The following is a 27,065-nucleotide window of genomic DNA, read 5'->3' as shown; positions in this document are numbered from 1 at the left end:
ACTGTTGTTGCTGACATCAATCTGTCAATGAAGTGTGCCTCTCGGGGTGAAGTCAAACCGGTGAAGAATCACAGCAACTGCTGTGGCTTCAGAGACTGTTAACTCGTGACTGCTGCTTTCCACATTTGGCATTACACTGGTACCTCTGGTTACTAACTCAATTCATTCCAGAGGTCCGTTCTTAACCTGAAACCGCTCTTAACCTGAAGTACCACTTTAGCCAATGGGGCTGCCCGCTGCCGCCGCACCACCAGCACACGATTTCTGTTCTCATCCTGGGGCAAAGTTCTTAACCCGAGGTACTACTTCCAGGTTAGTGGAGTCCGTAACTCGAAGTGTTTGTAACCCGAGGTGTTTGTAACCTGAGGTAACACTGCACTTGCCTACAGGAGTCGTACAAGACACATCTAACCATATTAGGGACTGCACTCAAGATTTGTGTAGGGTTTACTCCTTAGCCTTTTCTTCTCCTGAAGATGTCCCACAAGACACAGTACGGAATTTTCCTCAGGGCTTACTCCCAAAGTCTTTCTTGCGAATGAGTATATCCACAAGACAGAGGAAGTATAGGATCAGTTTTTCTTCTCCCAGCGCTACTTTCCCAGGTTGATGGGCCCCAGCAGCAACCACTTTCTTGACCGTTGGTCACACTACAGTGGTACTTCAGTTTTTGAACAGCTTACTTCCCGAACTCGGAACCCGAATGCTGCAAACCTGGATGTAGGTCTCCTGAGCTTCAGTTTTCACTGTTGCGGAGTTGTGTCCCCCGCCCCACATCATAATTAAGGCTTTCCCCCTCCCGTTTTTACCCTTAAGCAGCAAATTTAAGTTGTCCCTCCCATCGTAATTAAAGCCTTCTGTTTCTGATTGCAGTGTTCTGACGTGATATTTGGTGCTTTTGTTTTTGCTGCCATTTCATTTTTGTGTCTGTGGCTTGTTTTTCATTTTATAATTGATTGACTGACTGTGTGACTGCGGAAATGGATAAAAGCCATCCATCCAAACAATGACTATCATCAGTGCAGGTAAGAAAAAAAATCATTTTAATTTTTATCATCTACGATACTGTTTTATTAGGGTGGCACTGTGGTCTAAACCAGAGCCTAGGGCTTGCTGATCAGAAGGTTGGCAGTTCGAATCCCTGTGACGGGGTGAGCTCCCGTTGCTTGGTCCCTGCTCCTGCCAACCTAGCAGTTTGAAAGTACTTCAAAGTGCAAGTAGATAAATAGGTACCGCTCTGGTGGGAAGGTAAACGGCGTTTCTGTGCGCTGCTCTGGTTCGCCAGAAGCAGCTTAGTCATGCTGGTCACATGTACGCCACTCCCTCGGCCAATAAAGCGAGATGAGCGCCACAACCCCAGAGTCGTCTGCGACTGGACCTAACAGTCAGGGGTCCCTTTACCTTTTTTACATTGATTATTGCTTTCATTTTATGGACCAATGGTCTCATTAGATAGTAAAATTCATATTAAATTGCAGTTTTAAGGGTTGTTTTTAAAAGTCTGGAAGGGATTTATCCGTTTTGCATTACTTTCTATGGGAAAGTGTCCCTTGGTTTTGGAATGGATTAAGTTTGAGAACCAAGGTACCACTCTATTGGTTCTGCCCGCTCAATCTGTCACGGCCTGTCTTCACATGCAGAGGAAGTTCCTAACTCGCTGAGGGTTTGAGACCCAATGGCTACCCTCATCTGGTTTAGCAAACCAGTCAAAGCCATTTTCTGTGGTGTGGCCACTGTCACATGCTGACCGCTTCTAGGAGCCACAGGTGAGAGCTGACAGCAGCGTAGAGACCAAAGGTGGACAAACTACCCCAGGATGAGTACAATGTGTCTCCCACCAGAGGCAGTACTCCTCCCCTAACACCTCATACACCCCAATAACAGTGTTGGGGGCTATGGATTTGTGAAGTTCTTGAAAGTACACAGGAATACACTGAAGCTAAGAGGCAAATAACAAAATAGTCCATGAGGAAATCCCTGCACAAAATATGTAGTTTAAAGTAAAAAGTCTAAATGCTGACATAGGGTTACATATATAAAGAATACAATATACTGTACAGGCACCCCATGCAATCTTCTTATATCTTGGGCTGGAAAGTATGAAACACTGCTACGTGCACGTGTCATTAAGATCAATGAGGCAAACACTAGGGACTCATTCATAGTTGTTTAATGTGGATAGTAAGCATCTTGTACTTCCATTAATTATCTGTTGTCTATATGATGTTCTCCTAATCACTGCCTTCTCACACTTTCCCCTCCCCTAATCCAGATTTTTCTCATACCTTTTCCTTTTCAGCATATCCCTGGCATTTCTGAAACTGTGGTATTATTATTGATAAGTGTTATAAGCAACCCCAAGCTGAATTTGCACTGAAAGATGCCCTAAAATATTTTAAATAAATAGTAACCTCTAGTCTCACTTTACAAACAATTTTCTCAGCTGTCCAATACAGATGTGTAACTGCAATTTGCTTGCATTCTTTTTCTATCCAAGTCTCTTCTTGCATACCCTGTTCTTGTACATTTTAGATTGTATGCTTCTTGGAGGAGAAGAACCTGTACAATTTTTGTTCACTGACTTCTGTAAACTCTTGAGCCATGTATAGTGATTCAGGATAGTAACAATAGTAAAAAATGAAAAAAGTAGCTGCAGAAGATTGAAAGTCACAAAAATGGAATGCTAAAAGAGCTATTGCAGAATGAATTATGTTCATTAAAATAACATGTGACCAAAGTATGTAAAAGCCACAACACATTTTAGAATAGGGGTGGCGGGTCCCAGCCCACAAACTGAATTAGTCTCACCTGGCCTCCTCTTGGGACTGCCATTTCAGTCAACACACACCTACCTGCCCTACACCTGGTATTATAGTGGTACCTCTGGTTACGTATTTAATTTGTTCTGGAAGTCTGTTCTCAACCTGAAACTGTTCTTAACCTGAAGCACGACTTTAGCTAATGGGGCCTCCTGCTGCTGTCGCCGCTGCACAATTTCTGTTCTCATCCTGAAGCAAAGTTCTTAACCTGAGGTACTATTTCAGGGTTAGCGGAGTCTGTAACTTGAAGCGTATGTAACCTGAAGCATATGTAACCCAAGGTACAACTGTATATCAGCATCACTCAGCAAAGTCAAAAACGCAGAGTCTTCACAGTAAATGAATAAAACTTTACGGAGGCAATCATACTTCTTTACAAACACATAATGGAGAAGAGCAAAGTAAAACAGAAGAAGATTAGACAAGGCTAGAGAGCACACTGAGCCCATTGTATTTATCCTTCCTGGCTCTGAGTGTCTTCCTGTAATTCAGGGGTCAGCAAACTTTTTCAGCTGTCCCTCAAACCTTGTGCGGGTCCGGAATATATTTTTAGGGGGGAATGAATGAATTCCTATGCCCCACAAATAACCCAGAGATGCATTTTAAATAAAAGGACACATTCTACTAATGTAAAAACACGCTGATTCCCAGACCGTCCACAGCCGGATTTAGGTGATTGGGCCGGATCCGGCCTCCGGGCCTTAGTTTGCCTACCCGTGCTGTAATTGATACAATATTTGTACAAGGAATGAGTCATAGAGGATGAGTCAGAGTGAGTCAGCACTTTTCAGCATTTTCCAACACTTTACTGCTTCTGCTCTCAAAGACCTTTGTCACATGACAATCAGGTGTGGGGTATGTAAAACTTGTGAGTGAAAGAGGGCTTATGATCAGCTGATTGTTGGATCTCCAAAAGTCCTTTTCAAAACACTGTTCAAGTCCAACCCCCTATAATGAAGAAATCTCAATTAAAGCATCAGTGGCAGATGGCCCACCAACCTCTGCTTTACAATCTCCACACCTCACTCACAGGTCCTCCTTGAATTCCAGCAGAAATAAGCTATGGCTGTCTCTCTGCCTTTCTAGTCTGCAGCTTTTGCACCCAGCTTCTAGCTAACAGCACTCAAACTCTATTCTGGCCTTTTGTCTTTCTAACTAACAGACAGTTGAGGGAGGAAGGCCCACTCATTTGTCATCTAGCACAGAACCACTTGTTTTGCTCCCCTACTCACTCATACCAAAAGGCCATAACCAGGCAGGTCTGGCTATTACAATAGTTGAATCTACACTGGATCTAGGAATTAGAAGGGGGGCTCAGGTATACACCCTAGCAGCCCCCAAACGCATAACACGGATAGGAACTTTTAGAACAAAAATTCCAAACTGGTATATAGTATTTGTGTTCTGGGAAGTGGAACAATGGAAAAAAGAGCTTTCACTCCTTACCATGCAATATAATAATTTTGCTATGGACGAAAAATTATCGGACAGGTCAAAAGCTGAATTACCTTTACAACAGACATAAGAGAGTAAAAAACATGTCACTGGAATAATTGTATATAGTTCTTAAAGTAAGAAAAAAGCATATTATGCTTGAAATTATGTAACATATGGGAAATCCTGACAATATAGGAGGCTCATGGAAATTTTTAAAAAGAGAGATAAATATATAACATGCATAGATGACTATCCTCAAACACACTCATCACTATTAATACAAGCCATCTCCCTCAAGCACACAACATACTTACTATGAGCCAAGGGTTAGTGACAAGTGTTAGCTATATCTGTCATCCAGACAAAATATGCACACAAATAGCTCTTTTTTCAGCAAAAAATGCACTTTCTGAAGAAGCTGGGAACTCCAGAGAGGGACAAGAAACTCTCCCTCCAAAAAAACAAAAATAAAAAAACAACTACCAAGAAAAGCCTTAGCCTGCTGTACCTTACTGAGGTACAAAGAAATAACAAATTGTTACTACCCTGTCATCTTTGTTGAGCAAAATGAGGACTGATGCTACAGCTCTAAAGCTTTACTTTTGAAGTGCTTATCAGCCCCAACATCTTCAGTAGAGGAACGAAATAGAGTAGCCAGTTGCCTTTTGGACTATGCTGTTAAGCACAAATATTTGCTTCAGCAAGGATAATAAGGAGCCCAGCCCCTGAATGGGGAGTTCTTGGCTCGCATCTATGCTAGCACAGGATGCAGTGTATAAACAATGGGAAGTTGCAGTCCATTATGGTTTCCCTTCCCAAAGGTGGCGTTTTACATCGGATCTCGGCGCCCCACGTTTAAAATCCCACAAGTTTCCTGCACAGCAGCATAAATCCCAGAGCTCTGTGGAGAGGCAGAGAGCCTGTGTCTTCATAGCTCTTGCCTCCACAACCTGAAAATGACCACATTCCCCCCCCCCCCCCACTATTGTTTGCTTTTCGCATGCCAGCTCCCGGGATACTGGGTCCTTCGCACGCCTGCTTGCCTACAGGTCTCTCGACGGCTGCCTCAGCCTCTGCATATTTACGCACCCGACGAAGCAGGCTCCCGACTTGACTACCACAGCTCATGCCGCTACGGAACCAGGCTCAACTTGAGGTAAGACTCGGCCCAGGAGCCCATTTTGTAAACCCCGGGACTCCTCTTTGAAACGTACGTGGAGAAGAATGCTCCCCCCTCCTCCCCTCACTTCCCCACTTCTCCTGCCTCAGGAGTTGGGGGAAAAGGATTTCCATGACAAAGAGCGCTATTGCAACCTCAGCGCCACTTTTCGCCAACTGAACCCTGCCTCGGTATGTCTTTTCTTCCGGTATCAAGTGCTGAGAGGAATCGCGACAACCGCCCTCTCCCGCCCGCCTTGCTCTGAGGTAACTACGAGCTCTTCTCCTCCTCCTCCTCCTCCTCACCCCCAGTCGTGACACGGCCGCCGCGCGGGCTTCCTTACCCGGGTTGCAGTGCAGCGGCGAGGGCGGCGTGGCGACGGGCGACGAGGGGGCCGGGGAAGGCTGAAGCAAAGGCGGCGGCGGCGGCAGCGGCGGGTCTTTGGGGCCGCCGGCTCCCGGCGAAGGCGCGGCGGGAGGCGGCAGCATGAGGTAGCGATGCGGCGGGGGTAGGCAGCGCACGCAGAACGAGTGGAGGCACGGCAGCAGCTTGGGCCGCCGGCTCTGGATGTTCTGGCCGCACACCCCGCAAGTGTCCAACAGGTTGAGCCGCGACTCTCCGTCGGCCCGGTCGGCGGGGCCTTGCCGGCTTTCAGCCTCGTTTTCCCCACCCATGGCGACAGGACCGGCCGGGGTGGGCCCTGCTCCCGCCATAGGCTCGTCCATTGTTCGGCGGCGGCGGCCACTCCAGGCGCGAAACGCCTCTCTCCCAACGGCCGCTTCTGCTCTCACGCCCCCCCCCCTCTTACAAGCGGAACGCCCGCCCCTCAACGGCCGCTGGGAGCAGCGACGTCGGTTGCTCCTTGACCGAACCCGGAGAGGAGGTCGCCAGCGCGCACAGCCGCGCGCGGGCAACGGCTACCGATGCCCCGCCCCCTTCACGCCCCCTCCGGTGACAGGACCGCCGCTTCACGCCACGCCCCCTCTTATCGACCCCTTCTAAGCTCCGCCCCTTCTCCTAGGGGTTCTCGCCGTAGCCGCCTCAGAGTGTCATTTTCCTCCTCAGGTGCCTGGCGACCGTTTGGATTCCAACTGCTATTACGTTTGTATAAAAGGTGGGATTGGCAGGCTGTTCTGGGCTTGGTCGAATTCGGGGCGGGGGGTTCATTTCGGGCCATGGGAGAGAAATAGCAGGCTGGCGGCTTAAAAAGGACGAAAGACGCCTAGAGGAGGACGGCTTGTGGTAGGTGGCTGTGGGTCAATTTGGTTTGCTCCTAGGAACCAGCGATGGGGCTGAGTAAAGTACTAATGAAATGAGACTGTTTCCACGACCCCCTCCGCCCTAGTGCTTTGCAAGCCCCTCAGAAAGAGCAGGTAAGCACCATCGAAGCAAATGGTCGGGTGGGGGGAGAGTGGAGGTATTAACCTTTTCCTTTCTGGAGCTACACCCCTGAGGGATGCTGAGCTCCCTCCAAGGGGTTCTGCAGGGCAACTGGTGAAAGGGAGAGCCCGGGTGACCAACCTCCTCCCCAGGTCTGCAAACTGGCCAGCACTTCAATGCCAACTCCGCCAGAGGTGATGCTTAAGAAAAACCAGGATCTTCTCTCCTCAAACCCCACCCTTGAGAAGACTAAACCCAGAAATGGTCCAAAGGAAAACCAGAACATGTCCTGAACTGAGCTTCCTTGAATTAGAAGGAATATCCGCTGTGCTCTCCCAGAAATAAGTCGGTGAGCAAAGTGGCTCCTGAACCAGGAGAGAGATGGGAGGAGATGCCAAAGACCTATCACCCTTGTTTTTCTCCAGAGGACAGCTTGCCTCCTCAAGAAAGAGCAGCTTTTCCAGCAGAGCTGATGGAACAAGCCAGACTTCTCATCTTCCGCTGAGGCATGCTACTGGAAAAAGTGCACAATTCGTAGGGAGTTAGTTGGAATAGTAGGGATGAGTGTTGGTTTGGCTGTACCACGATTGAGTGGTTGGTGACCACTCCTATAATGTTTTGCTTTCTGTTTAAATGGGTATGGAGGAGTATTATTTGCTGTGTGAGTCAGTGGCGTAGCGTGGGGGGTGCAGGGGGGGCCGGCCGCACCGGGCGCAACATCTGGGGGGGCGCTCTCGCACTTGCAGCTCTCTGCCCCTACCTGGCTCACTCTCTCTCTCTCACTGCAGTGCTGGCTGTGTGAATCCGATCCAAGCCGCCGGGTCGCCGTCCACTGTGGAGGGGGTGGGTGCCAGGCGTGCTGTGCGGAGAGAGAGCGAGGGACTATCTGGGGGAGGGACAGTGCAGCGGCCACCCAGCGCAGCGCTGAGCGCGGGAGAGAACCACACCAGACCAGACCAGGCAGCAGCAAGAAGAAGCTGGCAGCGGCGGCAGGTTAGGGGTTAGGGGGCGCAAATTACTTGCCATGCCCCGGGTTAGGGGGCGCAAATTACTTGCCTTGCCCCGGGTGCTGACAACCCACGCTACGCCGCTGGTGTGAGTTGATCGCTTGAGCTGTCTGCCCAAAGGCCAAGAAGCAGCAGAGAAAGCAAGAGGCTTCCTTATTCAGACGTAATAAAAACACATACAGGAATGTAGCCATTTGGACCATACAGACAAGCATATGTTCTAACCGGGTTAAGGAGAATACCACATTTATCTGAGAAACAAGTGAAACTTGTTACTATGCAGGCCTGCTCTGAAAGAGACTGTATCCACTACCCAATATAAATTTGCAGTGGAAAGATGGACAGTTGCTGGGACAAACTCCTAGCATTGCAGGGGTGTGCTGGTCTAGCAAAAACACTGTAGCAGACCTGTGTTTAAAGCACTGCCATGGAGCTGTATATAATCCTATTTTTAAAAACCTACTACATTACTGGTACCAGTCTGAATATGTAATTGAAGCTTAACAGACCACAACTCTCCCAGTCCTTAAGTTCATGTCTCTGAGGGCAGTAACACTGCCATTAACAAATTGCAAAAAGCTAGTTTCACAAAGAACAATTTGGTGGAAAGAATCTTGAAGTGAAGGGGTAGCAAGTAAAATCCACTGTTCAGAATCCTGTTTTTATCTTGAACAAGATATTTATAAATAAAAGCATGTATAACCACAGCTCACAGGAAATGCCTAATTTCCCTTTAGGTCAGGTCATCCAAAAAAAAAGGAACAAATCTCTTTGATGCTGAAATACCTGAACATTTTGTTCCCTTTGGAGTAGTAAAAGAAAAAAGTTGAAATAAATGGAAACTGGTCATCTTGCTGATCATAGGAAACCTGAATTAAGCAGGGAGGAGACAATCATTTACCAATGTGTCTCTGCATTTTGACAAAGACTCTTAATAGGATACTAAATGGGCAAAATCATAGTGGTCCATTAACTAGGTGTGACAGGGCAGGGGGAGAAATTGTCTCATTTATTTTGTTCATTTATGAATCACCTCACAGGAAACACCTCAAAGCTATTAACAATAAAGACATCAGTAGTAACCATTTCAAATGCAATACAGATACACTGGAGTAAGAATCTCTGCTTCAAATGCTTGTTGAAAAAAATTATATGGAGGAAATAATTGGGGAGCATACAGCCTTTGCTCAGCTACTTGAAATTGACTAAGTTCATGTCAATATCATTTTTAATAGTTTTTTATTTTGCAAATGCAACAAAAAGGAAATAAAACTCACATTAACAGAAACAGTAATCCTGATTTAAACATACCTATTAATATATGTCCAAATAGTGGAATGTGGGTGTTTATCCATCCAGCCTTGAAGTATAAGTCTCTTAACTATATAATCCCGACACCACAGGAATATCATTTAAAAGTGTGAATATCTGCAAGTGTCAAAGGTTTTCCCTAAAGTTAATATGAACAATAATTTATTAACAGAAAGAGAACACTACAGGACATTCTCACGTCATATGCCTCAAAAAGCATATCTGTATTTTGTCATCAGTATATATCTGAACTAGGCATTTCCCTTCTATCAAGATGCCGGAGAGCCCATTATACTCAGAACCTCAATTTCTGTTTAATCAGTATTTGCTTTAAATCTGAAGAAACACTAGATGCAGATGCTAAAGCAGCTCTCCCATTTATTGAGACAAATGGAACACACCCTATTCCAGTCATCAGTAAAATGCTGAACAACTTGCACCTTCCCAATAAACATTTATAAACAACTTTTGTATTTTAAGTCTAGATGTCTGCAAAGATAAAATGATTTCCTCTAAAAATATAGGTGATGCTGAGATGCTCAAAGCCGATGGTCCATAAATACACTCTGAAAGGTGCAGTAGTGGAAGAGTTACTGCCATTCGGCACTAGCTATCCAACTTGAAAATGACAAATAATTTCTCCATCTGATCCTATTAACTGATCTAATGTATAAATCCCAGCCTACTTCTTCTACAAAAAAGGACTACCTCTCTATTTTCAAATCCAGGTTACCCCATAAGGTTGTGAAGGGAGAAATGGCTTTCCCCCAATTGCTCCCAAGTTACCTTAGAACAGACATAGGCAAACTTGGCCCTCCAGAGGTTTTGGGACTACAATTCCCATCATCCCTGACCACTGGTCCTGTTAGCTAGGGATCATGGGAGTTGTAGTCCCAAACCTCTGGAGGATTGAGTTTGTATGCCTGTTTAGAACTACTTGTTGTTGTTTAGTCGTGTCCGACTCTTTGTGACCCCATGGACCAGAGCATGCCAGGCACTCCTGTCTTCCACTGCCTCCCACGTTTGGTCAAACTCATGTTTGTGGCTTCGAGAACAGTGTCCAACCATCTCGTCCTCTGTCGTCTCCTTCTCCTTGTGCCCTCCATCTTTCCCAACATCAGGGCCTTTTCCAGGGAGTCTTCTCTTCTCATGAGGTGGCCAAAGTATTGGAGCCTCAGCTTCACGATCTGTCCTTCCAGTGAGCACTCAGGGCTGATTTCCTTAAGAATGAATATGTTTGATCTTCTTGCAGTCCATGGGACTCTCAAGAGTCTCCTCCAGCACCATAATTCAAAAGCATCAATTCTTTGGCGATCAGCCTTCTTTATGGTCCAGCTCTCAAAACCATAGCTTTAACTATACGGACCTTTGTTGGCAAGGCGATGCCAACTTCTAGACTAGTATAAATGTGAAAACAGAAATAATGGAAAGTTTTATTGTTTATCTGGAGGTTAAATACTAATTAATGTATCAGGGAACGCTAACTGTATTGACTAAAGGCTGTTGACTTGTCAGCTTAACCTTTACTCAAATATGAATGACCTGTGTTCCCAAATATGAACACTGTGCTTTGTGTGTAATTATAGTTGGCAGGAACTAATGTTGGCAAGAATTAATATCAAAAGTTGAATTGTTGTTGTTGTTGTTTAGTCGTTTAGTCGTGTCCGACTCTTCGTGACCCCATGGACCAGAGAACGCCAGGCACCTCTGTCCTCCACTGCCTCCCGCAGTTTGCTCAAACTCATGCTGGTAACCTCGAAAACACTATCCAACCATCTCGTCCTCTGCCGTCCCCTTCTCCTTGTGCCCTCCATCTTTCCCAACATCAGGGTCTTCTCCAGGGAGTCTTCTCTTCTCATGAGGTGGCCAAAGTACTGGAGCCTCAGCTTCACAATCTGTCCTTCCAGTGAGCACTCAGGGTTGATTTCCTTCAGTATGGAGAGGTTTGATCTTCTTGCAGTCCATGGGACTCTCAAGAGTCTCCTCCAGCACCATAATTCAAAAGCATCAATTCTTCGGCGATCAGCCTTCTTTATGGTCCAGCTCTCACTTCCATACATCACTACTGGGAAAACCATAGCTTTAACTATACGAACCTTTGTTGGCAAGGTGATGTCTCTACTTCTCAAGATGCTGTCTAGGCCTGTCATTGCCCTTCTCCCAAGAAGCAGGCGTCTTTTAATTTTGTGGCTGCTGTCACCATCTGCAGTGATCATTGAGCCCAAGAAAGTAAAATCTCTCACTACCTCCATTTCTTCCCCTTCTATTTGCCAGGAGGTGATGGGACCAGTGGCCATGATCTTCGTTTTTTTGATGTTGAGCTTCAGACCATATTTTGCGCTCTCCTCTTTCACCCTCATTAAAAGGTTCTTTAATTCCTCCTCACTTTCTGCCATCAAGGTTGTGTCATCTGCATATCTGAGGTTGTTGATATTTCTTCCGGCAATCTTAATTCCGGCTAGGGATTCATCCAGCCCAGCCTTTCGCATGATGAATTCTGCATATAAGTTAAATAAGCAGGGAGACAAAATACAGCCTTGTCGTACTCCTTTCCCAATTTTGAACCAATCAGTTGTTCCATATCCAGTTCTAACTGTAGCTTCTTGTCCCACATAGAGATTTCTCAGGAGACAGATGAGGTGATCTGGCACTCCCATTTCTTTAAGAACTTGCCATAGTTTGCCGTGGTCGACACAGTCAAAAGCTTTTGCATAGTCAATGAAGCAGAAGTAGATGTCTTTCTGGAACTCTCTAGCTTTCTCCATAATCCAGCGCATGTTTGCAATTTGGTCTCTGGTTCCTCTGCCTCTTCTAAATCCAGCTTGCACTTCTGGGAGTTCTCGGTCCACATACTGCTTGAGCCTTCCTTGTAGAATTTGAAGCATAACCTTGCTAGCGTGTGAAATGAGTGCAATTGTGCGGTAGTTGGAGCATTCTTTGGCACTGCCCTTCTTTGGGATTGGGATGTAGACTGATCTTCTCCAATCCTCTGGCCACTGCTGAGTTTTCCAAACTTGCTGGCATATTGAGTGTAGCACCTTAACAGCATCATCTTTTAAAATTTTAAATAGTTCAGCTGGAATGCCATCACTTCCACTGGCCTTGTTATTTGCAGTGCTTTCTAAGGCCCATTTGACTTCACTTTCCAGGATGTCTGGCTCAAGGTCAGCAACCACACTACCTGGGGTATACGAGACATCCATTTCTTTCTGGTATAATTCCTCTGTGTATTCTTGCCACCTCTTCTTGATGTCTTCTGCTTCTGTTAGGTCCTTTCCACTTTTGTCCTTTATTGTGGAAATCTTTGTACGAAATGTTCCTTTCATATCTCCAATTTTCTTGAACAGATCTCTGGTTCTTCCCATTCTATTGCTTTCCTCTATTTCTTTGCATTGCTCGTTTAAGAAGGTCTTCTTGTCTCTCCTTGCTATTCTTTGGAAATCTGCATTCAATTTCCTGTATCTTTCACCATCTCCCTCGCATTTTGCTTGCCTTCTCTCCCCCGCTATTTGTAAGGCCTCATTGGACAGCCACTTTGCTTTCTTGCATTTCCTTTTCATTGGGATGGTTTTCGTTGCTGCCTCCTGTATAATGTTACGAGCCTCCATCCATAGTTCTTCAGGCATTCTGTCCACCAAATCTAAATCCTTAAACCTGTTCCTCACTTCCACTGTGTATTCATAAGGGATTTGACTTAGATTGTATCTTACCGGCCCAGTGGTTTTTCCTACTTTCTTCAGTTTAAGCTTGAATTTTGCTATAAGAAGCTGATGATCTGAGCCACAGTCAGCTCCAGGTCTTGTTTTTGCTGACTGTATAGAGCTTCTCCATCTTTGGCTGCAGAGAATATAATCAATCTGATTTCGATGCTGCCCATCTGGTGATGTCCATGTGTAGAGTCGTCTCTTGTGTTGTTGGAAAAGCGTGTTTGTGATGACCAGCTTGTTCTCTTGACAGAACTCTATTAGCCTTTGCCCTGCTTCGTTTTGATCTCCAAGGCCAAACTTGCCAGTTGTTCCTTTTATCTCTTGACTCCCTACTTTAGCATTCCAATCCCCTATAATGAGAAGAACATCCTTCTTTGGTGTCACTTCTATAAGGTCTTGTAAGTCTTCATAGAATTGGTCAATTTCAGTTTCTTCAGCACAAGTAGTTGGTGCATAAACTTGGATTACTGTGAAGTTAAAAGGTCTGCCTTGGATTCGTATCGAGATCATTCTATCATTTTTGAGATTGCATCCCAGTATAGCTTTCGCCACTCTTTTGTTGACTATGAGGGCCACTCCATTTCTTTTATGGGTTTCTTGCCCACAGTAGTAGATATGATGGTCATCCGAACTGAATTCACCCATTCCCGTCCATTTTAGTTCACTGATGCCCAGGATGTCAATATTTATTCTTGCCATCTCATTTTTGACCACCTCCAACTTACCCAGGTTCATGGTTCTTACATTCCAGGTTCCTATGCAATATTTTTCTTTACAGCATTGGACTTTCCTTTCGCTTCCAGGCATATCCGCAACTGAGCGTCCTTTCGGCTTTGGCCCAGCCGCTTCATCAGCTCTGGATCTACTTGTACTTGCCCTCCGCTCTTCCCCAGTAGCATGTTGGACGCCTTCCGACCTGAGGGGCTCATCTTCCAGCGTCATATCTTTTATATGCCTGTTGTCTTTGTCCATGGAGTTTTCTTGGCAGGGATACTGGAGTGGCTTGCCGGTTCCTCCTCCAGGTGGATCACGTTTGGTCAAAACTCTCCACTATGACCTGTTCATCTTGGGTGCCCTGCTCGGCATAGTTCATAGCTTCTCTGAGTTCTTCAAGCCCCTTCGCCACGGCAAGGCAGTGATCCATGAAGGGGAATGCCCTTTCGGCAGAACGTGCTATGAGCCAGTTCTCATGGGCCTTCTTCTCATGGATGTCAATCTGATTCTTGTAAGATCGCTCTGTTTGCTGCAGTTCTTCAACAATTTCGTCAATTCTCTTTTTGTATTTTTTCACGTCTTCAACTGCCAGGACTGCTTTTTCATCTGCAGCAGAGAGCTTCTGATCCTTCTCTTGACGCTCATACTCTTCTTGTGACAACTTCTTCTGAAGTGCCATTTCCTTCTGCTGATAAAGCTCATTGAGAATCTCCACTTTCTGTTGCAGAGTTTTACATTCACTTTCTAGCTGAGATTTTGCTCTCTGCAAGGAACAAGAATCATGTTCCAGCTTCTTGATTTGCTCTTCCAACTCATGCCTTGCTGCTACTTCATCATTAAGTTTGGACCGCATGTGATCTCTTTCTTCTTCAATGATAGATAATGTTTTTACCCTTGAAACATCCATCATCTGTTTAATCTGATTCTTCATCTTTTCATTCCTGGTATCTGAGAGCTCTCCATTGGCCAGATCATTTCCATCATCCCTCTTGCCTTCTGACTCAGATTCTGCATCAAGCTGCTTCAGCTGCATAATGCAGTTAGTCAAAACTTCAATTTCATTTTCTTTATAGGCAAGTGCTTCTTCCATATCATTCTGAGATTTCTGATACAACTTGATCTGTTCACTGAGCTCACTGTGCCTCTCACTCCAGCCTTCTGCTTGTTGCAGCAGTTGCTCCTTACTCTTCTTAAGTCTCGTATTCTCTTCTTGAATACGACTCAATTCAGACTTCACTTTTTCTTCACTTAGTTTAGCTTCATTAAGAGCTATCTGCACCTCAGAGAGCTCTACAGAATGCAATGTGATGACTTCCTGGAAGTTCTCCAAAGACTTCTGCGCTTCTGTGAGTTGTTTCTGTTTCTCTGAGTAGTGCTCTTTCTCAGTTTCTAGCATGGTGTGCAATTTTTTCACTCGCTCGTCTAACAGATGGTTTGTTTCTTTCAGCCCCCTGATTGTGTCCTTAAGCCCTGTAGCCTCATCTGAGAGATTTGTGTTTTGTTTCTGGGCCTCGTTCACAGCTTCTTTTGCTGCTTTTATCTTTTGATCATATTCCGACATCTTTTCTAAGATTTCTGTCTTTTCTTTTAAGAGAGTTTTAATTTTTTCTACAAGTTGTTTTTCTGTCACTTGATACATTCTACTCTTTACGGATAGACATGTTCTCCACAAGAAAATGGCAAGTGTAGCAAATCCCACAAAGGCAGTAATAATAATGGGCTCCCATGGAAGTCCATGGAAGTCAGGACCAGGCTGCATGTCTTCAGGTAGTGTTGAAACCAACTCCAGAAGGCGGCCCGTGAGGGAAGCGTAGCCGCGGGACAGCGGCCCCAGGAGAAGCGCCGCGCCGCCACCGGGGGCGCCGGGAGGACTGACGGACTCCATATGGGGAGAGGTGGGCGGGGAGAGACGCTTGCCACTATCTGAACGGGAAGGAGGCGGCAGCGAACTTGGCCCGTTTCTCCCCGACCGTTGATACAGTTTGGTATAGTTCTGTTTATTGCTGAGACATCATATGTCAGGGTGGTTTTTTTAATGGGTGTAGAACATACAGTTTCTGAGTAGTCAGCTACATTTTATCTTTGTTATGGCAGATGTGCACCTGTTTGTGAATTAACTCTGCTGAGTCTGTAAAGAGCCAAGGTCACAGATCCGAGATATATCTGGACCTCTAAGCTGGAGTTCTTCATTTGTCTTTCATAGGTCTTCAGTTATGAAGTTTTACGCCATCACAGGGGATCCAGTGATGCTGTAACTATGTTCTTAAGCTGTTGAACCTCAGTAAATTATTACTGATGAGCTTTGCTGCCTGCGTGTGTTTCTGTTTGGGCACAACACTGAATTTCTTCTCCTACTGCACATGTGTGGACATTCTTTTTCTTAATTTTTCATGTGCATGCACTGGAAGTGCTTACCCAGGCATGGAGCCAGGTTGGTGACTGGATTTTGCACCAGCCCTGGCATGGTAGTGAAAGGTAAATAACACTTAATATAGCAATAAAATACATTAAGAATGTTAGTAAGGCAATTCAATGCATATAGGAATACATATATTCATATTTGGAAAGTATTAGTTAGCTTGAACATGGTTATAGCATAAAACTGCATAGATCCAAGATCTATGTTTGATTAGGTTAACGATTAACCATTGTGTGATCTGCTTTTGTTTGTTGTTATTGATCAAAGGTTAGTTTATTGTACTAGTATGACTTGTAGGATGTTCCGATATGGAGATGTTGTCATGGCTGATGTGGAATGAACAAGATGGAACTAGTTATGTACTTAGCATGATGTAAGTTGTATGTAAAAGAGTATAAAAGGCTGCGTGAAACCTGTGATCAGTACAGTACTTATGGGACTGTCCTTTACTGCAATAAAGTTAATAAAAATGCTGGAATCCTTGGTTGCATTTCTTATTGAATTTCCTACCAGAAATGAACCGGACAGGGTTAATTTAACACAAGCAATTGTGGTCCACTATGCATCACACTAACTTGAAACCCATTGGGTGACCTTGGGTCAGTCTAGCCCTGTCAAACAAAGGGATAATTGTCAGACCTGTCCTAAAACACCCCAGGCTTATAATATTGGCAAATAACGTTCCAGCACCCAGCATAATCACTCCTGCAGTAAACACTCCCTGTGACGAAAAAGTTGGTTTTGCTGGACTAGCTGGATCAAAATGTGCTTGTTTTTTTCTTGCTTTCCCTGCCAGCAAATGGTTAATGAATGGCAGCCTCTGATTGGCTGTGGTTCCAGGAGGGAGAGTTTAAAAGGAGGGGATTTGAGAGAGGAATAATAATAATAATAATAATAATAATAATAATAATAATTTATTTATACCCCGCCCATCTGGCTGGGTTTCCCCAGCCACTCTGGGCGGCTTCCAACTGAATATTAAAAACAATACAGCACCAGACATTAAAAACTTCCCTAATGAGGGCTGCCTTCAGTTGTCTTTTGAAAGTAAAATAGTTGTTTATTGCCTTCACATCTGCTGGGAGGGCATTCCACAGGGCAGGCGCCACTACCGAGAAGGCCCTCTGTCTGGAGAGGGTTGGTTGAAGTGGGTTGGAATAGAGGTTGGAGAGGTCAAGAGATAGGTAGGGAGACAGGCTAGGAGACAGGTTGAGGTAGACTTTATTGGACTTTACCAATTGGTAGGGTGTGTGTTGCTCCTGGACGGGAGGAAGGAAGTCAAATGACACCGAGGGTTGGTTCAGAGAAAGAGTTTATTCTGCTCTCCGGATAGCAGAAGGCACTTGCGTGGTCAGCTCACAGCAAGTCCAAAGAAATGAGAAATTTCATGCAGTATATATATCCTCCAGGCACCCTCTCCCCGCTTCCCCAGGAATTCAAGCACGTCAGCTTATACACGTAAGTTGACATCCATGACCATAAACAGTTATTCCTGTTCCGGCACTCTTGACCATAAAAGGTTGTTCCTGTTCCTATACTCTTATCTTGGGGCAGGAGGTCACCAACTCCTAGCACCGTTCCCGGGTCTCTTGTCAGACTTGACAAGGTCTGTGTGTCTTTTGTGGTCAGGATGTAAGATAAGACCCAGACGCGTCATCCCTGCTCTACTGGAACTGGCAAGGTCACTCATTGCTGTCACGGACTGATAAGGGAGAGAGCTTTGAGCACTTGTTTATACAGCTGGGTTTTGGCTCAAGAGCTCAAGTTAGAGCATTTTAGAAATGCTCCCTTGGAGGAGGAAAAATGGGGATTATGGGTCAGTTTCAAACTGACTGCACAGAAACCCATTCCTTCAGAAGGAGTGAAAGCAAGAAAGAGTTGGTTCTGGAAAACAAAACCACAAAAAGAGTGTGGTGTCCTGTTGGAGGAACAGACCTGAATTTTACTGGGAGGCAGAGGTTGAGCCAGGAGAAGTAGGAGCTGGAAAGGTACAGCCTACTTGGGACTCAAATCTAGTCTGGAGGGGAGAGATTCTTCTAAAGAAAAGAAACTCCCAAACCCAGGGAAGGGAGGGGCTGTGGAGAATCCTTGGGTCTATTGCTTTAGGTACCTCAGGAGCTGGATTGTTGAAGGGGGTGAATAACTGAAAGAAAGTATCACCGTATAAAGGAACCAAACCGATAAGGCAAAAACAACTGAGGACAGCATTAAAGTGAAATTGCACTCTATCACTGAAGTAACCATTTGTGTTAAATACTATCATGCCTTAAATAAATCTTTATTGTTTATTTAAAGAAAATCTGTCGGAGACTCCACCTTACTAGAATTCCCCTCATAGGATACTCTGGGTTAGAATTTAAAGAGGAAAGGAAAGGAAACCTTCGGGTAAAGGGTTGTTCAGTGAGGTGGGGGCAATTTATCTAAGTGGGAGCGGGCCCAAGGCATGAGAGGAAAAAGTGCCATCGTCACCCCCCCAATATGTTTTTCCTTCTCTATACCATAGCATTTCATGTAAATGAGCATATTGTTTAGTTAATATTTTCCTATCCCACCTTTCTTCCCTCACAGAACTCAATCCACTATACATGGATATTCCTGGAGGCACTGATCTACCTTGTCTTCAGTGAAGTCACTTTATCATATGCCTTCATATCATGCCTTGGGATTGTGTAAAAAGTGAAGACCTTCTTCCACAAGTCCCTCTTCTCCCTAATGCATAGTGGATGTAGCTTTTCCATTACAAAAGAAATCTGGAGCATGCATGATGGAATATCTTGATTTCATGGTGCTTGGCCTGCCCTTTATAATGAGGAAGTAAGCAGACAGCAAAATTGAAAGATGTGGCCTTGAATTCCTCATTCCTTTTAGTTCCTCAAAGTTTAAAGTCTTTCCGTTTGAGGAACTGAAAAATGGGCCTAGCACATGGGTAGGCAAACTAAGGCTGGATCCGGCTCAATCACCTTCTAAATCTGGCCTGCACATGGTCCGGGAATCAGCGTGTTTTTACACGAGTAGAATGTGTCCTTTTAATTAAAATGCATCTCTGGATTACTTGTGGGACATAGGAATTCGTTCATTTATTATTATTTTTTTCAAAATATAGTACGGTCCCCCACAAGGTCTGAGGGACAGTGGACCTGCTGAAAAAAAATTGCTGACCCCTGGCTTACCACCATGAAATCAAACCTGGAGTCATTCAATGTAATCTCTTTGCTGCATAGGAAAAACAGGCATATTTGCATTTAGACAAACAGTGACTTCACCTATTTACATGAGCTGGACAGATTTGCAGAAGATATGCACAAGGTTTCAAGAAATATGGTCAAATTAGGTGCAGGATGAAGAGCTCACACACCTTCATAATCACAGTTGGTTACAGAAACAATTTCTCTGCAGCTTGTTTCAAAACTGCCCCCCCCCCCACCAGTTGCTTATGAAATCTCTTGCAATAGCTTGTGAATTAAAAGCTAAAAAGTTTGAGCAAGTGGTGTTTGTAGCTATTGCGATGTTCTGTAGTTTCTCTTGAAGGAAGCCATTTTGAACCAGAGAAGAGGGGAAAGAACATTGTGACACTATGAAAGGCTTGTCAGGGCAGGACTAAACAATGCAGTACATTAGCCTTCTCCAACCTGATGCCCTTCAGCTGTTTTAGACTACATCTCCCATCGCAGTTGGGACAGATGAGAGTTGTAGGCCAAAGTAGCTGGAGGGTACCTGCTTGACAAAGGCTACAGAGAATGAATGGCTTCTGCTGAAAGCAGTAATTCCACATCTCCCTCTCCTGCCCCCTGGAACATCTACCAAAACAAAATGCATTGTGTGATACCACCATGCTGAGATTATTCTCACACCTGCTCCACCTCACTGGCTGCCATTTGCCAGCATTCAGTGTGCTAATATCAGAGCTTGGAAAGCTTATCTTAAAAAGGAACTACTTATAGTTCAAGTGCAACACGCCCCAAAAGTTCTGTTTGTGTTTTCACATTCTAGTTCATGTTTATCCCTTTACAAAATGAACAGTTTGTGTTCAAATCATAGTTCAATTTAAGTTCCTCCAAATGTGTCTCAACCATTTTTTCCCAGCATCCAGAATGTTACAAGCAGCTGGCTGAAGGGTAAAATATATTTTAAAAGAGTAGAATGTGAATTGATTTTTCAACAATTACGGTCTTTAAGCTTAAAGACCCAAAAAATCTTAAGAGTTGAAAACACATGTAAGAGAATGTACAGTTGGGCAGAAGTTCTATTAGTGGGATGCCTACTGATAGCCAACTGTGGAAAGCCTCAAAATTGAGTATTTTGAGGGCAGTGGGCAGGAAAAGGAGCAGAGCTTACCTCATGCTCTCACTTGATGGATCTAGGCCCAATGAATTATGCCCCATTTCCCAAGTGGCATGAGCACCAAGGCTGCAAATGTGATGGTAGCTCCACCACTCCATTAAGCCCTGCTGCTGCTCGGCCAGGATTTAGATTGCAGCGTAAGCCTATAATTTCAGCATGCAAGAGCATGTGAGTCTGAGGAACATGTGATTATTGCAGCCTACTAAGAAAAATGATACGAAATCAAATGTGACAAGTGCGTTTGTAGACTGAAGACACAGCTTCTGCTAATGTTTGCCCTGTTGAAATTAATGCTGTGTGCACTGACTAAGTGCTTGAGAATCAAAACTGATACCTTAGGCTAACTGTTCATATCATGGCTTTTAGAATAGATCTCACATGAAAAATACTACTCACCAATAACATTATTTAAAAATAACCATTTGAAGCAGATGTAGAAAATTTGGAGACTCTGTCATGTCTAAAGATAATATTTTTGCAAAATATATTCCTATCTAGGCAATTTGTCAGTTGTTTCATCTAGAGAATGTTATCACTGCAGAGAAAATGTGTCAGGATTTCAGTGTTTTGATTTATGATTCTGTCATAATGGCAGATGTTCCCTCATGTATCTTTGATATTACAAAGCTGGAGCCATTGTGTTCTTCTCATATTGACTAATAAAAATAAAGCCAAGATAACATCTCAGACATGTTTAGGTTGCTGATTTTCCCACTTGATACTTTTTGGTAAGAGCTTATAGAACTAAATCTTGCACTGAGCAATTTTCATCCTCAAAATTCACATGAAATAAATCTGCTACAATTGATTGTCCATTTTCTTAAAAACAAAAACTTAATTTTGTGTATTGTCTTATACTATATAGGTGTAGTGTCCTGTGTCTACACCTTTTCGCTTCCCTATTATTATTATTATTGTTGTTGCTGCTGCTGCAGTTTAATAAAATTGACTTTTAAAATCTGCAAATGATTATTAATTTATTATTACAAATGCATTGTGCTGAATCCTGCTTAAATAATTTTTAATTGAATAAAACTCATATAATTAATCAGTCTCTTCCCCCATATCAAATAAACATGCATATGGGTAAAATCCTGTATGCAGATGACATAAAAGTCTTCTCTCATTTCCATCAGGCACAGGTGAGGCAGTGTACATCCTGAATTGGAGAAAGGCTGAAAAAACAGACTCAAAATGCAAATATAGAGTGTTGGTGAGTGTTTCCTCACCCAGGTAAATGGTATTCAACTTGTTCTAGAAAAGATTATGCTCCATCAAAAGTAGGAATGGGCAACCTGTGCTGTTTCAGATGTTGCTGGACTATAACTCCCATTATCTCTGACTATTGGCCATGTTGGCTGGCACTGATGGGAGCCTGGAATCCAGCAACATCTGGAAGGCCACACGTTGCCCAACATTATCATTAAAAGCTTAAGTAGCTTCTGCGGCTCCAATTGCCTTTTATCAGCTGCAGCTGATACACCAGCTGTGATCATCTCTGAATGAAGATAGCTTAGCCACAGTTATCCATGCTGTGGTGACCTCGCATCATGCATTGCAAGTAGGGCTCCCTTTTAAAACTGTCTTGATGAAACTGCAGGTCTATTAACTAGATCTGGGAGTTTTGATTATATTTTGCCAATACTTTGCCAGCCGTACTGGCTCCTGGTAAGTTTCCCAATTTAAAGTGCTACTTTAAACCTATCAATCCCTAAACAGCTTGGGAACAAATCACCCGAAATATTGCCTCCTTTCACAGATGCCTACCTGAACCATGAGATCTTTATCCTCTTCAGAGGCCCCCGGGCTGTGTGCTCCTTCCAAGTCAGGTGAAGCAACAGGCTACTGAGGAGAGAGCCTTTTAAGTGGTAGTACCTCCCTAGAGAAGGGTGGCGCTGTGGGTTAACCACAGAGGACTTGCCGATCAGAAGGTCAGTGGTTCGAATCCCTGTGACGGGGTGAGCTCCCATTGCTTGGTCCCTGCTCCTGCCCACCTAGCAGTTTGAAAGCATGTCAAAGTGCAAGTAGATAAATAGGTACCGCTCTGGCGGGAAGGTAAACGGCTTTTCCGTGTGCTGCTCTGGTTCGCCAGAAGCGGCTTAGTCATGCTGGCCACATGACCCGGAAGTTGTACGCTGGCTCCCTTGGCCAATAAAGTGAGATGAGCACCACAACCCCAGAGCCACGACTGGACCTAATGGTCAGGGGTCCCTTTACCTTTACCTTACCTCCCTAGAGAAGCTTGCCTGGTACTTCATGGCAATTTCAGCTCCAGGTAGACACCTTTCACTGAAGCTGTTGTAGTTTAATGTTGGTTTCAATCTGAGCTATAAATGCTATACTTATCTCTACTATATGGAACAATTTTAATATGGTCTTGCTTTGTATGTCCCAAGAGTATTTTTTAGATGATCAGCGAACAAATGTCATAAATAAATGAAACAGTATTTCTCAAGCAAAAAACATTCTTTTTAGATTGTTCACATGCATGAATATATTTAATTAAATATACATATAATTTCTATATAATACTTCCATGCTCATTCAGCAAATTCTTAGAAGTACAGATGCATCAAAGTACATATTAGTTTGTTTTAGTATTCAAAATATTTATAAACTGCCTTTTAGAGCCAACTTGAGCAGCCTTTTATATAATATAATATAATATAATATAATATAATATAATATACCCATTGTTTTTTTTTTAAAGTTCTAGTACTTACCATGAAGTAGTTACAGTAACTGCCACACTTTTAACATCCCCTAGGAAAAAGCACTGAATAAAACCAGAAAATACCACAATTAATAAATAACAATAACGATAACATTAGAACACTCAGCATGGTATAACAAAAAAAGTTAAAAGTCAAATGGCATATGAAGTGTTTCTGCCAGCAAGGGTTGCCTAAGTGTAGGATGCCCCACTCCTCCAGCAAATAGGAGCTCCCAAGCCTTTATTGCCAAAAGTAACGCAGAGGCAGGAGAAATTTGGCAAGTGATTGAGTTTTCAAACCCATCAATATTTTCCTGCACTGCTCTTGGGACACTTTCACTAGTTTGCGGGTATGGGATTCAATTGCTTCCCAAACAAACAAAAGCCCCTTTTTGCAGTAAAAAATAATAATGGAGAGTGCACTGGAAAGTGCAGAATAACCTCCCTGCTAACAAAATGGAATGGCTGTTAAATAAATAGCTTCCACTGTATAACTTCCTCACAAACTGTGTGAACCATTCAGGATGGCTGCTCAGCCAACGGGTAGACTGGAAACAACCTCACTGTCAGTCTCATCACACTTCTGCACTGAAGATGGTGGGGTGATTCTGTTCAGCCAACAGATCCTCAAGTATATCATCACCTGGATAGAAAAGAAGTGATAGTTATACCAGCTTTATTTGATTTTGGAGAAGATCACCGTAGATGTAAATTTAAAAAAGCTATGGTTGGAGTTGTGGTGTGCTTCAGCCTTGTTACTGGAATCAATTAAAAAGGCAAAGTAGTCTGATCAGGAGCTAATTCCTACCCCTCCAGGTGGATTTTTTTTTGGGGGGGGGTTCACAAATTGGGGGGGGAGGTAAGGCTGTGCTTTTTAAAACCTTATTGTGTAGCTTGGCAAAGATCCAGCCAAAAAGAACACTAATTGCAGACTTGGTTATGCAAGTATGAACAATGTTTAACCATTCTGAAAGATCAGAAACTAAATTATTCAATGAGATTGTGGTCATTACCAATGGAGATGTGAAGATTCCTATCAACAGTTGAGATTACTGCCAAACATAGCTCTTTGTTCTGCCTTTGTACATGTATAAAAAAACCAGGGTATCCAGAAATCTGGCAGAAATACCTTTCTTGAAAAAAAGATTTTCAATGCTTCTGGCACCTGTCTCCTTGGAATGTATTGCTGCTGGAAGATCTCCCTATTCACTACTTTTGCCTAGAAAGGCAGAAACAAGGAAGCAATCGTGCTGCATAGTGATGATGACCTTTGAAAAGGGATTGGAACAAGCTCTCTCCCCACCCCTCATTCTTGTAATGACACGTGTACAGCTTCTTAATAAAATGCTTTCATCTTCTAGGAATAGATAGAATGGTATCAAACCAATTTGTATCTCTTGCATATGAGTAGACTGGTAAACTAATCCCATTGAATGTCTATAAGGAGGGGGTTGGTTCACTCCACAACTTGGAGTGAAACTGAAGGAATGGGTTTCTGTGCAGTCAGTTTGAAACTGACCCATAATCCCCATTTTTCCTCCTCCAAGGGAGCATTTCTAAAATGCTTTAACTTGAGCTCTTGAGCCAAAACCCACCTGTATAAACAAGTGCTCAAAGCTCTCTCCTTTATCAGTCTGTGATGCCTAATGAATGGCCTTGTCCATTCCAAAGTGGAGCAGGGATGACACATCTGAGTCTTATCTTACTTCCTGACCACAATGACGCACAGACCTTGTCCGGGAACGGTGCCAGAAGTGCCAGGAGTTGGTGACCTCCTGCCCCAAGATAAGAGTATAGGAACAGGAACAACCTTTTATGGTCAGGAATACCGGAACAGGAATATCTGTTTATGGTCATGGATGTCAATTTACATGTATAAGCTGACATGGTTGGATTCCTGGGGAAGGGGGGAGGGTGCCTGGAGGATATATATACTGCATGAAATTTCTCGTTTCTTTGGACTTGCTGTGAACTGACCACGCAAGTGCCTTCTGCTATCCGGAGAGCAGAATAAACTCTTTCTCTGAACCATCCTCAGTGTATTTTGACTCTTTCTTCCCTCTCTGGGAGCAACGCTCACCCAACCAATCGGTAAAGTCTAATAAGGCTACAAAACCTTTCCAGTCCACATTCAACAGATCATGCTCAGACTGGAACACAGGCATGTGTATTAGATTTCAAGTCTATGAACTCTTTCCAAGTACTGTTTGTCTCCATTTACTTTTTCTTTAATGAGATGGTCCAAGGGCTTTCTGGTTCGTTTAAAAAAACAAAAACTTTTCTAGCTTCTTGAAGCACCTAGAAAGTGTGGTGCTTTCTGCACGTATCAACAAGTTCTCATTAATCAGTTCCTGGAAGCAGTGGTATTTTATGAAGAATGATGCTCTGAAAGGTTCACAGGCATCCAATCTGATCTGCATGTTTGTGTCCCAACCCTGGATGTGGGCAGAGGAGTGAATCAAAATTCTCTCTCCCTATTGTCTTCACCTCTCTTCCCATCCTTGGGTGGGCTTTGTATGAATTCTTACACCCCTGATACACATCCCCTCAATAATCCTGGAAACTGGTATGCCCCTCACAAAACTACAATTCCCAGCACCCTTAAAAAGCTACAGTTCCCAGGATTCTTTGGGGGGTGCCTTTAAATGTATGGTCTGTATGCTTTCTCAAAGTGCAGTAGTAGCCATTGTGAATCTGCCACCAAAAGGAAATCTGTTGCTGCTTGTAAACCACCCCACCCCCCAAAACCTACATAAATCCCCCCTTAAGTAAGTCCCAGTCATTCACCCCAGGCTGAAAAATTCCAGCTGAAAGTTCTCTTCAGATAACTTTTTGCTCAGCAGTAAATGGTGCAATCTTGCATGAGCGGCAGTTCCATATGCATGTCAGAGTGCACACAAGACTCTGGCTCCAGGCATTGTTATTTAAATAAGAAAATCCATTATATTCACCAGCAACAGCCAATTTACTTAAAATTATTCCTCCTTCTTGCCATCATTCACCCTCCTTGGCTATAAATTAACTCGTTTGTTTGTAGATTAATGTTAAAAGAGTATAAATTGCCATACCTTGAAGAAGATATTTTGAAGATACCCAGGTCTTTCTTGCTTAAGTAATGCACACAATTTATTCTTTGGAAAATTCATCTTAAGCACATTGCCTGCATTTTGCATTCATTGCCCATATTGCAATGCCATCAGCCACAACACTTTTTGCAGAGGATCAGCTCTGATTAACTGAAGTTCAATGGGCAATCCATATTTCTAATCTGTGATGAGTGCATTGACTCATTCATCATACTAATTAATTAATTCATGCTTTCAGACATAACTGAAGAGGCAGTTTGCAGCTAGGGACTGACGGTACAGTGTTGCAAATAGTAGTTACCTGGGAAGTGGTTTGGATGTCTTCTGTTCTGCCCTAATTGCAAGCCACTGCTAATTTTGGCTCCTGAGAAAGACTATCTTATAAGATGGACAAGATGGATCTCTCATTGTCCCCCATCCTGCCATCTAACTGACATTTCCCAGTCCAGAATAAGTACCTTGGGTGGCACAGCCATGTTGTTCAGGGAAAGGGGGTTGATCATGCCAATGGCTGGGTTGAGGTGTCCACAACATGGAAGAAGGAATGAGTTTAGATTGAAGGAATGGGTTTCTGTGCAGTCAGTTTGAAACTGACCCAAAATCCCCATTTTCCTCCTCCAAGGGAGCATTTCTAAAATGCATTAACTTGAGCTTTTCAAGCTCAGGAAGCTTGAGCTTGAATCAATGTATAAGCAGAAAACCCAGCTGTATAAACAAAGCACTCTCCCTTATCAGTCCGTGACGGCAATGTATGGCCTTGACTGTTCCAGTAGAGCAGGGATGGCGCATCTGGGTCTTATCTTACATCCTGACCACAAAGACCACACTCTGATGCACAGACCTAGTCTGGGAACAGCGCCAGGAGAGTTGGTGACCTTCTTACCCCAAGATAAGAGTGCCGGAACAGGAATACCCTTATATGGTCAAGAGTACAGGAAGAGGAACACCCTTTTATGGTTAAAAGTACTGGAG

At 43.8% G+C, this 27,065-nt stretch overlaps 2 protein-coding genes and 2 long non-coding RNA genes across 5 annotated transcripts in view; 2 read left to right on the top strand and 2 right to left on the bottom strand.

Annotated features, from left to right (window-relative positions):
• Nucleotides 1-6,406, bottom strand: part of TRIM24 (tripartite motif containing 24) — a 37,209-nt gene extending 30,803 nt beyond the window's left edge. The window contains exon 1 of one of the 2 annotated variants that reach the window (XM_083700079.1): nt 5,759-6,406. In XM_083700079.1, coding sequence (XP_083556205.1) covers nt 5,759-6,140 — 382 coding nt within the window. In that variant the 5' untranslated portion in view covers nt 6,141-6,406. The remainder of the gene's footprint in view (nt 1-5,758) is intronic. The other variant, XM_083700080.1, reaches the window with a different exon arrangement.
• Nucleotides 37-21,260, top strand: LOC310826362. Its single transcript, XR_014555790.1, has 2 exons — nt 37-5,412; nt 18,522-21,260. It is a non-coding gene; the product is annotated as an uncharacterized lncRNA (long non-coding RNA).
• Nucleotides 6,526-8,877, top strand: LOC310826314. The gene is made up of 2 exons (XR_014555731.1): nt 6,526-7,474; nt 7,909-8,877. It is a non-coding gene; the product is annotated as an uncharacterized lncRNA (long non-coding RNA).
• On the bottom strand, nt 9,240-15,508 carry LOC310825828 (transport and Golgi organization protein 1 homolog; the record flags this gene model as incomplete). Its single annotated transcript, XM_083699649.1, has 2 exons — nt 13,936-15,508; nt 9,240-9,252 (listed from the first exon to the last, which is right to left on the bottom strand). The coding sequence occupies exons 1-2, from the start codon at nt 15,417-15,419 to the stop codon at nt 9,240-9,242; spliced, it is 1,497 nt and encodes a 498-aa protein (XP_083555775.1). The 5' UTR covers nt 15,420-15,508.
• Nucleotides 21,261-27,065: the final 5,805 nt, after the last annotated feature.

This window comes from Podarcis gaigeae (assembly GCF_964106915.1).
Source record: "Podarcis gaigeae genome assembly, chromosome: 10".
Classification (NCBI taxonomy): domain Eukaryota; kingdom Metazoa; phylum Chordata; class Lepidosauria; order Squamata; family Lacertidae; genus Podarcis; species Podarcis gaigeae.
The sequence above is the reverse complement of the archived record's forward strand: the minus strand, read 5'-3'. Positions and strand labels throughout refer to the sequence as shown.